General features: G+C 46.4%; 1 protein-coding gene across 1 annotated transcript in view; it reads left to right on the forward strand.

Annotated features, from left to right (window-relative positions):
* Window positions 1-15,279, forward strand: part of LOC115458722 (sine oculis-binding protein homolog) — a gene marked incomplete at its 3' end in the record, with an annotated part of 212,744 nt that overhangs the window by 14,683 nt on the left and 182,782 nt on the right. The window contains exon 2 of the mRNA XM_030188545.1: window positions 12,352-12,490. Within this exon, the coding sequence (XP_030044405.1) occupies window positions 12,352-12,490 (139 nt within the window). The remainder of the gene's footprint in view (window positions 1-12,351; window positions 12,491-15,279) is intronic.

A 15,279-nucleotide genomic window follows, 5' to 3' on the forward strand; every position in this document is an offset into this window, starting at 1 on the left:
ATTGGACTCTGGGAGAGGAAGACGAGACTCTCCCTAGACCCTGGGCTTTAATGTGCATTCAAATTCCTGAGGATCTACTAATGTTGAGCTACTTCTCAAATGGCAGATGAAATGTAATGTGGACAAATGAAAAGTGATGCACATTGGGAAGAATAATCCGAATCATAGTTATCTGATGCTAGGGTCCACCTTAGGAGTTCCATCCTCTTAATCATTTTTTATCGCCCTTCTTTGAACCTTTTCTTATTCCATTATATCTTTTTGAGATGTGGTGACCAGACTTGCAATATAATACTGAAGGTGTGGTCGTACCATAGAGCAACAGAGGCATTATGGTATTTTCTGTTTTATTTTGTAGCCCTTCCGTAATAACTCCTAACCTTCTGTTTGCTTTTTGGCTGCTGCTGGACACCGAGCACAAGATTTCAGCATACGGTATTGTCCATGATAACAGCTAGATCTTTTTCCTAGATGGTGATTCCCAATGTGGAACCTGACGTGATGGAACTACAGTATAATTAGGGTTATTTTTCCCTATGTGCGTCACTTTGGGGCTCATTTTCAAAAGAGTAAAACGTCCAAAAACTGGCATAAATTTGCATTTGGACGTTTTTCTAAAAAAAAAAAAAGGGTGAGATGTGGGTGTTCCTGGCCGTTCTCTGGCCGTCTTCAAATCTAAGCTAAAAGCCCACCTTTTTGATGCTGCTTTTAACTCCTAACCCTTATTCACTTGTTCAGAACCCTTATTTCATCATCCTCACGTTAATATTCCCTTATCTCTTGTTTGTCCTGTTTGTCTGTCCTAATTAGATTGTAAGCTCTGTCAAGCAGGGACTGTCTCTTCATGTTCAAGTGTACAGCGCTGCGTACGTGTAGTAACGCTATAGAAATGATAAGTAGTAGTGGTAGTCGTCTTTGGGATTCCGGAATCTTGCTATTATTTGGGATTCCGGAACCTTCCTACTCTTTGGGATTCCGGAATCTTGCTACCCTTTGTCCTTATCCCTTATTTGCCCTGTTTGTCTGTCCTAATTAGATTGTAAGCTCTGTTGAGCAGGGACTGTCTCTTCATGTTCAAGTGTACAGTGCTACGTACGTCTAGTAGAGCTTTAGAAATGATAAGTAGTAGTAGTCTTTGGGATTCCGGAATCTTGCTACTCTTTGGGATTCTGCACGGAATCTTGCTTCTCTTTGTTCTTATCCCTTATTTGTTCTATTTGTCCTAATTAGATTCTAAGCTCTGTCGAGCAGAGACTGTCTCTTCATGTTCAGGTGTACTGGGATAGCCTAGTGGTTGGTGTAGTGGACTGTAGAGAAAGTGACCCAGGCCCATAATCCACTCTAACTATTACACTTGTGGTGGAAAGTGTTAGATCCCCAAAATGCACTGTACCCACATATAGGTGACACCTGGAGCCATAAGGTCTATTGTAGTGGTGTATAGTTGGGTACAGTGGGGTTTGCAGGACTCACTATACAGTATAAGGTGGTAATTGTGAGATGTGTATCTGGGACCTTTTAAGTGGTCCACTGCAGCGTCCTAGGGTGGCCCACTGCTCTGCTGGGATGCCTGTGTGGCCAGTCCCAGTGGCTTGATTTTATGTGCTTTTTTTACTTGGACTTCCCCTTTTAAAGTTTCCAGTTCTCCAGTCTCGCAAGGTGCTCTTGCAATCTTTCGCAATTCATATGTGATGTATGAACTTGGAATAATTTTGTGTCATCTGTGAATCTGATCATTTCACTTATTATCCCCTCTTCCAAATCATCTATAAATAAGTTATGTTTAAATCTTTTTTTTATTGAGTCAAGAGAAGGATACAATAACCATTATTGCAAATTGCAACAAGTTTACAGAAATATTTCCCATCCCCCCCCCCACAGTAATAATAACAAAACACTATTGTAAGTCATGAACAGTTCAACAGTCGACTGCGTTCCTCATGACACAATGTTACCCAAAATGGCTCCTGGATGTCTGATACCTACAAACGATCCATTCGCCTCTGCTCAATCATATACATGCTCCACCGTTGCAGAGAAGGAGGGGTCTCATAAATCCAGGCAAACAAAATTATTTTCAGTCCAAAGAAGCTAGTACATAAGTAATGCCATACTGGGAAAAGACCAAGGGTCCATCGAGCCCAGCATCCTGTCCACGACAGCGGCCAATCCAGGCCAAGGGCACCTGGCAAGCTTCCCAAACGCACTATACATGTTATTCCTGGAATTTTGGATTTTTCCAAGTCCGTTTAGTAGCGGTTTATGGACTTGTCCTTTAGGAAACCGTCCAACCCCTTTTTAAACTCTGCTAAGCTAACCGCCTTCACCACTTTCTCCGGCAACGAATTCCAGAGTTTAATTACACGTTGGGTGAAGAAAAACTTTCTCCGATTTGTTTTAAATTTACTACACTGTAGTTTCATCGCATGCCCCCTAGTCCTAGTATTTTGGAAAGCGTGAACAGACGCTTCACATCCACCCGTTCTACTCCACTCATTATTTATATACCTCTATCATGTCTCCCCTCAGCCGTCTCTTCTCCAAGCTGAATAGCCCTAGCCTCCTTAGTCTTTCTTCATAGGGAAGTCGTCCCATCCCCGCTATCATTTTAGTCGCCCTTCGCATAGAAGTCTTAAAACCAGGAGACACTAGATATAAATATTTTAAAAAGCATTGGTCCCAGTACAGACCCCTGTGGCGCTCCACTAGTCATCTTTCTCCACTGAAAATATTGGCCATTTAACTGTACTTTCTGTTTTCTCTCTTTTAACCAGTTCTCAATCAACAACAGGACTTTACTTCTTATTCCACGGTTTTTAAATTTCTTCAGGAGTTTCTCATGAATGACTTTCAGGCTTATTTTCGAAAGAGAAGGGCGCCCATCTTTCGACACAAATTGGGAGATGGGCGTCCTTCTCCCAGGGTCGCCCAAATCGGCATAATCGGAAGCCGATTTTGGGCGTCCTCAACTGCTTTCCGTCGCGGGGACGACCACATTTCACGGAGGCGTGTTGGAAGCATAGCGAAGGCGGGACTGGGGCGTGCCTAACACATGAGCGTCCTCGACCGATAATGGAAAAAAGAAGGGCGTCCCTGATGAGCACTTGGGCGACTTTACTTGGTCCATTTTTTCTTACGCCCAAGCCTCAAAAAGGTGCCCGAACTGACCAGATGACCTCCCCTTACTCCCCCAGTGGTCACTAACCCTCTCCCAACCTAAAAAAACTTTTAAAATATTTTTTGCCAGCCTCAAATGTCATACTCAGGTCCATCACAGCAGTGTGCAGGTCCCTGGAGCAGTTTTAGTGGTGCAGTGCACTTCAGGCAGGCGGATCCAGGCCCATCCCCCCCACCTGTTACTCTTGTGGTGGTAAATGTGAGCCCTTCAAAACCCACCAGAAACCCACTGTACCCACATGTAGGTGCCCCCTTCAACCCTTAGGGCTATGGTAGTGTTGTGGGTAGTGGGTTTTGGGGGCTCAGCACCCAAGGTAAGGGAGCTATGCACCTGGGAGCAATTTGTGAAGTACACTGCAGTGCCCCCTAGGGTGCCCGGTTGGTGACCTGTCATGTCAGGGGGACCAGTGCACTACGAATGCTGGCTCTTCCCACGACCAAATGGCTTGCATTTGGTCGTTTCTGAGATGGGCATCCTTGGTTTCCATTATCGCCGAAAATCGGGGATGACCATCTCTAAGGACGACCATCTCTAAGGTCGACCTAAATTTCACGATTTGGGCATCCCCGTCCGTACTATTGAAATGAAAGATGGACGCCAATCTTGCTTCGATAATACGATAATACGGGTTTCCTCAGGAAAACTTGGGCACCCCTTTCGATTATGCCCCTCTGTGTCAAACACTTTCTGAACATCTAGATACACATAGAGAGGCATTTTAGAAAGAACATTCAAGTCGGAATTGAGACTTCCCGGTCAGGACATTTCAAGTTGATGTCTTTAACGCATAGAGCTTACATAGAGAAGGTACCTGCTCCTTTGTAAGAACTGGTTGTACCTTTCGTTTCTGTGCATTCTGTGCATACACAGGCTTTGTTTCAATTGACTGTCCCTCCTGTGATTAAGGCTTGTCTAGTGTCTACTAGAAAGATTCCATTTTTTAAAATTGGAGCCCTCTTTATGGAATGAGTTACTTTATCTTTGTAAGGAAAGAGATCACAGAAATGCTTTAAGTGTTTCTGTATTTATTTGTGTATTTACTTATTGGGATTTATTATTATGAAGGTGGTGTATAGCAGGTATTTTGCTAAGCCATGCTAATGATTCCAGGTGCGCAAATGAGAGGAAGCCCATGGGAATTGATCAGGCTTCCTCTCATTTGCCACACGGGGATCACTAGTGTGGTTCAGTAAAAAAGACCCATAGAGGGGCATTTTCTAATGGGGACGACCATCTCTAAGGGTGCCCAACTCTAAGGACGGTGCCGCGAAGAGGCGGGGAAACCCGTATTATCAAAACAAGATGGGCGTCCATCTTTTGTTTTGATAATACGGTCGGGGACGCCCAAATCTTAACATTTAGGTCGACAGAGATGGATGTCCTCGGTTTTCGGCGATAATGGAAACCAAAGACGACTATCTCAAAAACGTCCAAATCCAAACCCTTTGGTCGTGGGAGGAGCCAGCATTTGTAGTGCATTGGTCCCCTTGACATGCCAGGACAGCAGCTGGGCAGTGGTGTACCAAGGGGGGGGGGGCGGTGGGGGCGGTCCGCCCCGGGTGCATGCCGCTGGGGGGGGGGGGGTGCCGCGCGCCTGTCGGCTCTTCATTTTCATGCTCCCTCTGCCCTGGAACAGGAAATAACCTGTTCCAGGGCAGAGGGAGCATGAAAACGAAGAGCCGACAGGCGCGCGGTACCCCCCCCCCCCGTGGCGTGCACCCAGGGGGTTCTTTCGCCGGGGGGTCGCGCTGCACCCGGGGGGTTATTTCGCCTGGGGGGGGGGGGTCGCGCTGTTCCGGGGGGGTGCTGCACCCAGGGGGCGGGGCGCATCGGCAATCCGCCCTGGGTGTCAGCGCCCCTAGGAACGCCACTGCTGCAGTGGACTTCAGAAATTGCTCCCAGGGGCATAGCTCCCTTACCTTGGGTGCTGAGCCCCCCAACCCCCCCCCCCAGGTCCGCCTACCTGAAGTACACTGCACCCACTACAACTGCTCCAGGGACCTGTATACTGGTGCAGTGGACCTGAGTATGGCACTTGAGGCTGGCATAGAGGCTGGCAAAAAAGTATTTTTAACCTTGTTTATTATGGTGGGAGGGGGTTAGTGACCACTGGGGGAGTAAGGGGAGGTCATCCCCCATTCCCTTTGGTGGTCATCTGGTCAGTTGGGGCACCTTTTTGAGGCTTGGTCGTGAAAAAAAATGGACCAAGTAAAGTCGGCCAAGTGCTCGTCAGGGACGCCCTTCTATTTTCTATTATCGGCCGAGGACGACCATCTCCTAATCACGACCCAGTCCCGCCTTCGCTACGCTGCCAACACGCCCCCGTGAACTTTGGTCATCCCCACGACGGAAAGCAGTCGAGGGTGTGAAAAAATAGGCTTTCGATTATGCCGATTTGGACGACCTTGCGAGAAGGACGCCCATCTCCCGATTTGTGTCGAAAGATGGGCGCCCTTCTCTTTTGAAAATAAGCCTGATAGTATCACAGTAGATGACAGCAGATAAAGACCTCTATGGTCCATCCAGTCTGGTCAGCAAGTGTGGAGGAGTGGCCTAGTGGTTAGAGCACCAGTCTTGACATCCTGAGGTGGCCAAATCCCTACTGCTGCACCCTTTGACCTCGGGCAAATCACTTAACCCTCCATTGCCTCAGGTACAAAATTAGACCATGAGCCCTCCAGGGACAGTGAAATACCCAGTGTACCTGACTGTAACTGACTTTGAGCAACTACTGAAAAGGTGTGAGCAAAATCCAAATAAAAAAAGATAAACTCTTAGCATAAGGTATGATGTCATGCTACATATCTACACTTGACCTTGATTTGTCCTTGCCATTTTCATGGCACAGACCGTAGAAGTCTGCCTGGCTCTGGCTTTGCTTCCCGATTACTGGTGTTGCCATCTAATCATGCTAAGCTTGTTTGATTCCAGGCCTTCTATACAAGATTCCTTTGTGTTTACCCACACATTTTTACATAAGTACGTAAGTACATAAGTATTGCCATACTGGGAAAGACCAAAGGTCCATCAAGCCCAGCATCCTGTTTCCAACAGTGGCCAATCCAGGTCACAAATACCTGGCAAGATCCCAAAAAAGTACAAAACATTTTATACTGCTTATCCCAGAAATAGTGGACTTTCCCCAAGTCCATTTAATAACGGTCTATGGACTTTTCCTTTAGGAAGCCGGCCAAATCTTTTTTAAGCTCCGTTAAGCTAACCGCCTTTACCACATTCTCTGGCAACGAATTCCAGAGTTTAATTACACGTTGAATGAAGAAATATTTTTGAATTCCTTTACCATTTTCATCTCCCCCACACCTCTCACGGGAGGGCGGCATTCCAGGTATCTACCACCCTTTCCGTGAAAACGTTCTTCTTGACATTATTCCCGAGTCGCCCCCCCCCCCTTCATCCTCAATTCTTCTCCTCTATTTCTACCACCTTCCCGTCTCTAGAAAAGGTCTGTTTGTAGATTAATACCCGCTGAGAAGTTATTCATTGTAGAGGAAATTTTTGCAATAAATAAATGTATCCATAATGTAGCAAGTAGAGAATATACAAACCTGTATTTTTATATTAACAATATTCTGAGGTATTATGGGCTCCTTCTAGAAAGTGGCACCCTTTATCAAAGGCTTATTTTTATGACGACTTTCTGCTCTTCCCTTTCTGATGATAATTAGTGGGATATTATAGAGGGATTACCTGTTTTATTTTGTTTTCCGTTCTTTGTTTACTCAGGGGTCTTTTTACAAAGCCACGATAAAAAGTGGCCTGTGGTAGTGTGGGCGTGTGTGTTTGGCATGTACTGAGCCATTTTTTTACTGCAGCTGGGGAAAAAGGCTTTTTTTAAATTGGGGACAGTAAATGGCCGTGTGCTAAAATTAAAAGGTACAGAGAAGGGTGACGAAAATGATAAAGGGGATGGGACGACTTCCCTATGAGGAAAGGCTAAAGCGGCTAGGGCTCTTCAGCTTGGAGAAAAGACGGCTGAGGGGAGATATGATAGAGGTCTATAAAATAATGAGTGGAGTGGAACGGGTAGATGTGAATTGCTTGTTCACTCTTTCCAAAAATACTAGGATTAGGGGGCACGCAATGAAGCTAGAAAGTAGTTAATTTAAAACAAATTGGAGAAAATATTTCTTCACTCAGTGTGTAATTAAACTCTGGAATTCGTTGTCAGAGAATGTAGTAAAAGTGGTTAGCTTAGCAGAGTTTAAAAAAGGTGTTCATGGCTTCCTAAAGGAAAAGTCTGTAGATCATTATTAAAATGGACTTGGGGAAAATTCACTGCTTATTTCTGGGATAAGCAGTATAAAATGTTTTGTACTTTTTTGGGATCTGTGACCTGGATTGGCCACTGTTGGAAACAGGATGCTGGGCTTGATGGACCTTCAGTCTGTTCCAGTATGGCAATACTTATGTAGTTATGTACTGCCTGAGCCCTTATTGCCACCCATTGACCTAGCAGTAAGGACTCATGCGTCACTCATGCAGTGCTTGCCAATGTGGCCATGCTGCTGATTGCCACCAGGAACAATCCCACAGTAGAAAATAGAAAAATATTTTCTACCATGGGAAACAGTGCTCGTCAACTTCAAAATCACCACTGGGTTGGCGCCAGGGGCGTAGCTATGTGGGGCCTGGGGCCCCGTGGATTTGGCCCTGGACCCCCTGCCAACGACCCTCTCAACCCCCCCCCCTCCGCCAACCCGCCGTCGCCTACCTTTGCTGGCGGGGGACCCCAACCCCTGCCAACCAAGGTCCTCTTCTTCCTTCGTTCTGTTTCTGAGTCTGACGTCCTGCCCTGGGATTTGTAGTATGTTGTCACGATTTGGGTTTCTGCCAGGTACTTGTGACCTGGATTGGCCACTGTTTGGAAAACAGGATACTGGGCTAGATGGACCATTGGTCTGACCCAGTAGGGCTACTCATAGGTTCTTTTGTTCTTAAATCTATGTTGATTCTGTTCTATTTATCTCAAATAGTAGCAACAGTGGAGGAGTGGCTGGTCTAGAGGTTGAGGTGGTGGACTTTGGTCCTGAAGAACTGAGTTGGATTCCGAGTTGGATTCCCACTTCAAGCACAGGCAGCTCCTTGTGGCTCTGGGCAAGTCACTTAACCATCCATTGCCCCATGTAAGCCGCATTGAGCCTGCCATGAGTGGGAAAGCGCAGGGTACAAATGTAACAAAAATAAAATAGATACTATTGGAGATTCTACATGGAATGTTGCTACTATTGGAGATTCTACATGGAATGTTGCTATTCCACTAGCAACATTCCATGTAGAAGGCTGCGCAGGCTTCTGTTTCTGTGAGTCTGACGTCCTGCACGTCAGACTCACAGAAGCAGAAGCCTGCGCGGCCACATTGGTGATCTGCAAGGGCCGATTCCCACTTCAGGCACAGGCAGCTCCTTGTGACTCTGGGCAAGTCACTTAACCCTCCATTGCCCCATGTAAGCCGCATTGAGCCTGCCATGAGTGGGAAAGCGCAGGGTACAAATGTAACAAAAATAAAATAAAAATAAAATTTATTTATTTGTTGCATTTGTATCCCACATTTTCCCACCTATTTGCAGGCTCAATTAAACCTATGTGTTCAGTAATTTTGTTCTTTATGATAGAACGCTAAGCAGTGATGTCAGGCTCCTTATTCTATGCTTTCCTGGATCATTCCGGAACCCTTATTAAAAATTGGTGTTATGTTGGCCTCCCTCCAGTCTTCAAGTACTGTAGAAGATTTTAATGACAGGTTGTGTAGATTATTAACAGTAGATTTGCATTTTCTATTTTGAGTTCTTTCAGTACTTTAGGTGTATGCCAGGGGCGTATCCACAGGTGGGCCTAGGTGGGCATGGGCACATCCTTTTGCAGCTCAGGCCACCCAGTAGTGGTGCGCATCATTGGTGTGGATAGCAGGGATCCCCAAAGGCCCACTGGCTGAAGACATCATTAGCCCAAACCTCATGGCCATTAAAACACAGTGGCAGTCAGCATCTGTGCTCTCAACCACTAATGGTGGCTCCTCGTGCAAGCTCAGTTCACGTGCGAGAACTGAGCATATGTGGGGTGTTGGGAGAATAGCCGCTAACGGCCACCTTTTTCTGATGGCTGGGAGAGTTGGGCAGACAATAATTACAGCTGGTGGGATTCTTACCAGCAAAGGTATTTATTTTTTTAAGGTTGGTGGAGGTAGGAGTGGGGGTGTGGGGGAAGGGCAAGGAACAGGCATGAGCGGTGGGGAGTGGGAGGAAGAGAGCCTTGTGTCCATCCATTTCACCCACTGGACTGCCCAAACATCCACCATCTGGTTACAAATCTGGGGTATACCATCCAGTTCAGGTGATATGCTACTCTTCAGTTTGGTCTAATTACATCTTTCAGGTTTACTGAGATTTGTATCTGTTTCTCTGAATCATCGCCGTTATATACCATTGCTGGCATGGGTAGCTCCCTTATATCTTCCTCAGCGTTGGGGGCTGATGCTGGAGAGACTTCTATGGTCTGTGTCCCGCAAATGGCAAAAGACAGGTGGAGCTTCGGCAACTCCAGTGTTGTAGTAGGTCACTTTACTGTCATGTGCCGCAAGTGCAGCTAGGGGGGTAAAGGAAGACAAGACATCTTGAATACTGTCAGCAATACTCGGGGTTGAGTCCATCATGTTTGGCTGCCTATATGGTTGACATGCTGGAGACTTGACAACTAGCGTTTAAGCATGGGTGGCTGGGGCCCACACAGAGTGGTGGGAGTGGCTCTGTTCACCTTATTAGGAAGAATGGTTAGACCGTGCGGTAGAGAGCTGCACGGGAACGGGGTTCGCGGGAATCCCGCGGAACCCGCAGGATTCCCGCGGGGACGGAAGCAGTTCTACGGGGTTTCCGCAGGGTGGAAGCAGTTCTGCGGGGTTCCTGTGGAAGTGTAAACTGCACCAGCATCTCATCTACCGAGTACCAAGTGCTTTGAGTGCTGTCTCCTCCTCGTCTTCCTCCTTGCTTTAACAGCACAAATGTGGAAAGTCTTCCATTAAGGAGGTGGTAGACACAGATGATGATGGAATTCAAAAAGGCGTGGGATGAACACAGAGGATCCCTAATTAGAAAATGGAAGTTATAAAAAAACCTAACCTTAAATGGCTGCATGTGTGTGGATGTGTCAAGTGACGCTTAGATGGCGACTCTGGCTGTGATTAACTAGGGCTGATACCGGGCAGACTTGTATGGTCTGTGTCTAATACGTGGCATTCTGGTTGGGCTACAAAAGGGCTTAGACAGCAACTTCAGTGGTTGGAACATAAGGACGGTGCTGGATAGATTTTTACAGTCTGTGTCCCAAAAATGAGAAGACGAATAGACTGGAGTGGGCTTCAACGACAACTCCAGCAGTTGGAACATAGGGATAGGGCCAGATAGACTTCTATGGTCTATGTTCCAGAAACACGAAAGAAAGACCATAATCAAGTATATAATATCACACTTGTTGATTTAATCATGAATTGATAATGAGTGTGACTATTGGGCAGACTGGATGGATCGTTCAGGTCTTCATTTGCTGTCACTATGTTACAATTAATCCTCTTTGCTCCCAGGCTGATGCGCAGACCTCAGCTCTGACACAGACATGAGCATCGGATGTCACCTGACCTACTGGCCTGTGCATGTGGTGACCTCTCAGCACACAGTGCCAGTAAATCAGAGACAAATTTTACATGTGCACGCTAGAGTGTTCTAAGTTTCAACTTCCATTCCTTCCTTGCTTACAGTGCTGTGGCTGAAATCCAGAGAGAGACTGAGGGAGCTGACTGGAATTTTCTTTTATGTACCATTAAATTCTTACGGGGATGGGTTAAATTCTTGCGGGGACGGGTTGGGATGGGTTAAACTTTTGCGGGGATGGATGGGGATGGGTAAGAAAGATTCCAGTGGGGATGGGTGGGGACGGGCAAGATTCCAGCAGGGATGGGCGGGGATGGGTAAGATTTCTGTCTCCGTGCAACTCTCTACCATGCGGGTCTTTATCTGCTGTCATTTGCTGTGTTACTGTGTCTCTCTGCTATGGCCTTGTACTCCCTGATGACCCAATGCACAAACCTCCGGCGCTGTAAGAAACAGTGCTGTAAAAGCACTGGAATTACCAACCAATGCTCAGCACTAATGACATGCAAATTATATGCACGATGTTTGTTTTGAGCATTGGTCGGTAAAGGGGTCAGGACATTCCTGGCATAGAGCTGTGCAGTAGTCATAGCTCTTATGTGTTTGTCCAGGGATGGTCGGACCCCTGAGACCCCTCCCCCCAAAGAAAAACCCCTCCTCCTTACTTTTTTCCACTTTTCCACTTCTGTTTTAATCTGTAAATTCTGAGCGATGCAGTTAATTTGTTACTGGCCAGCCCTTTTACCCCCCCCCCCCCGGGTCCCCCCACAACCGAAATATCCATGGTGGTCCAGTGGACCCCCCCCCAACACCTTTAAAACCTCTGTGGTGGTCCAAGGTACCCCCCCTGCAACCCAAAAACCTCTGTGGTGGTCTGGTGACCCCTGCCCTTCCACCCCTCCACATACCTTTGACAGTCGGAGGCAGGATGGCAGTAGCAATGTGTACCCCTTCCTCCCTCTGCGACCGCCCTTGTCAAAAAGGCGGTGCCTAGCCCCTGCCCAGTGCATTCTGGGATGCACTAGAGGGGTCTAAGTACCATATAAAGGAAATACACTTCAAATTGCGAATGTCTTGACTTGGATGTCTCTTTCTCTCCTTCAACTACATATGTAAAATTGGGCTTAAATAATATTAGAACAGAAAAGGAAAGGAGACCTAGGAATAAGATCAAAGGGAAATTCAGTAGATTCTCAGCACTCTTGATAGTATTGCAGATTTAAATTTTGGAGCTGCGCTTATTTTGGAAATATTTCCTGGTGCCAGTTTTGTTTGTAAGATTGATGTATGGCGTTCCTCATTTTCCTTCAAATTGCAAATCCCGGAAGGTCTGTCTTAATTATACATGTCATCTGGAGATTTAAATGCGTTGCAGCTCAATGACATGTGACATGAGAGTTGAGCATCTGGAGGAGGTGGGACTGGACCTGGCAGGCATCAGGGAGAACTGGATGAATGTGTTGGTCTCTTCCCCTTCGAATCATCGCTAATGCCAGGATCTCTCTCTTTCAGAACTTTGCGGAGAGTACCATGAATGAACTCCTTGGCTGGTATGGATACGACAAGGTGGAGCTGAAAGACGGGGAAGACATCGAGATCAGGAGCTACCCGGCAGATGGGGAGAGTCGGCAGCACATTTCTGTCCTGAAAGGTAATTCAGAGTTGACGCTCTTCACTTAACCCTTTCTTTGCAGGAGCGATCTCAAACCATCACAAGTACCACTGGAGAGATGGAATGGAGGTAGTATTAATCCTGTGTTACCACCTCTAGGACTATTACATAGTTCTGTGATAGTATGCTACCTTCTCGTCACAAATTTAAGCACTGTAGTCATTGGTAAACAAGCACCAGTTGGTGAACCCAAGATCCAGTTGCTTCTTACCTGCTTCACTGCAGACGCCAGTGCTATACCAGGGGCATTGCAAAGCATGAAATAGGTATGCAAAAATTGCTCCACTGTCTCCTCTCATTGGTGGTGGTAATGTGGGTGGGGCAGGGCAGCGTCAGTGGACAATGTACAGAAGGTGTAACTGTAGGTTGTACGTTCTACTCTTGTCATCTCATTCCTTGCCTTGGTCATTGCTTTAGATTTTTCCTAAGCATGCTTGAAATCTCTCTCGATACTGGGCCCCGCTGCCCTCTTAGTTAAAGAGTGTTTCATTTCAGCTTCCCTCTCCCTTCTCTTTGACCGTTTTTTTTTTCTATAGAAAACACATCCACCTAACATACGTGGCGGGACTTTTTCGATTTGATGTCTAAGTCTGACTTTGGACGTTTTGCAAAAAACGTCCAAAATCTGAATAGCAAAGAAGGTCATTTTCAAAAAAGAAAGACTTATCTTTTGTTTTCGAAAATAGAAGGTTTTGTGATTTGGATGTTTTATTTTTTGGTCCATTTTCGAAAAAAAAAAAACCCCCAAAACATCCCAGTTCAAAATGCACAAAATCAAGCCGTTGGGATGTAGGAGGAGCCAGAATTTTTAGTAGACTGGTCCTCCTGACATCCCAGGACAGCAGTAGGGCCCCCTTGGGGGCACTGCAGTGGACTTCATAAAATGCTCCCAGGTACACATTGCTCCCTTACCTTGTGTGCTGAGCCCCCCCAAAACCCACTACCCCCAACTGTACACCACTACCATAGCCCTTAGGGGTGAAGGGGGCACCTATATGTGGAGGAGTGGCCTAGTGGTTAGGGTGGTGGACTCTGGTCCTGGGGAACTGAGGAACTGAGTTTGATTCCCACTTCAGGCACAGGCAGCTCCTTGTGACTCTGAGCAAGTCACTTAACCCTCCATTGCCCCATGTAAGCCACATTGAGCCTGCCATGAGTGGGAAAGCGCAGGGTACAAATGTAACAAAAATAAAATAGACATGGAATGTTGCTATTCCACTAGCAACATTCCATGTAGAAGGCTGCGCAGGCTTCTGTTTCTGTGAGTCTGACGTCCTGCACAGGCACAGGCAGCTCCTTGGGACTCTGGGCAAGTCACTTAACCCTCCATTGCCCCATGTAAGCCGCATTGAGCCTGCCATGAGTGGGAAAGCGCAGGGTACAAATGTAACAAAAATAAAATAGATACTATTGGACATTCTACATAGAATGTTGCTATTCCACTAGCAACATTCCATGTAGAAGGCTGCACAGGCTTCTGTTTCTGTGAGTCTGACGTCCTGCACAGGCACAGGCAGCTCCTTGGGACTCTGGGCAAGTCACTTAACCCTCCATTGCCCCATGTAAGCCGCATTGAGCCTGCCATGAGTGGGAAAGCGTGGGGTACAAATGTAACAAAAATAAAATAAATAAATACATTGGGTTTATGGTGAGTTTTGGAGGGCTCACAGTTTCCTCCACAAATGTAACAGGTAGGGGGAGGTAGAAGCCTGAGTCCACCTGTGTGCACCCACCACTAGACTACGCCAGGGACCTGCAAGCTGTTCTAATGGACCTGAGGATAACATCTGAGGCTGGCAAGTAATGTTTTTCATCACAAATATTTTTTGGGGTGGGAGGAGGTTAGTGACCATTGGAAGAATAAGGGGAGGTCATCCCGGATTCCCTCCAGTGGTCATCTGGTCATTTAGTGCACCTTTTTCTGCCTTATTTGTTATAAAAACAGGTCTAGCTCAAAACATCTTAGTTTTAGTCCTGGACAGTTTTGTTTTCTTCCACTATGGCTGAAAAAGGTCTAAGTCTCAGGAACGCCCAGGTCCCGCCGTTAACACGCCCCTGATATGCCCCCTTGAGATTTGGACGCACTTCTGACGGACTTCAAAGAAAAATGTCTAAAAATAGATTTCGAAAATACTGATTTGGACGTTTTTGTGAGAAAAACATGCAAATGCTGCTTTATGTCACTTTTTAGACATTTTTCTGTTTTGAAAATGAGCCTGATAGTAACATAATAGAGGGCAGCAAATAAAGACCGTACAAGGTCCATCCTTGCCATTATCGGGGCACAGACTGTAGACATTTGTCCAACACTGCTCTTACTACTCAGCTACTGGAATTACTGTCAAAGCCTACTGCAACCCATCCAGATCTGTCTAGGCAGAATCGCAGCACAGATCGTAGGAGTCTGCACAATTACTGGACTTGTAGACCAAGTACCGCTAAGTTTTGTTTAGCTTCCATTCTCTTTCCATATGTGAATCCTCTGATTTTATCCTGAATACAGTGATACCTCGGTTTTCGTCGATAATCCGTCCGAAAACAATCGGCGAAATCCGAAACCGACGAAAACCGAGGCAATTAATTCCATATGGAATTGTTTGGCTAGACGTGCGGGGTGATGCTCACACAACGAGAAACAACGCCACACTGAGCAGGAGAATGCGTGGGTTGCCCTTTGTTTTCGCAAAATTAGCAGTGAGGTCATGTGGGCACGCCGACAAAATCCAAGACAAATTTTTCGCAGATTGGGAGACTGGGCATCCAAATGG

This window comes from Microcaecilia unicolor, unplaced genomic scaffold, assembly GCF_901765095.1.
Source record: "Microcaecilia unicolor unplaced genomic scaffold, aMicUni1.1, whole genome shotgun sequence".
NCBI lineage: Eukaryota > Metazoa > Chordata > Amphibia > Gymnophiona > Siphonopidae > Microcaecilia > Microcaecilia unicolor.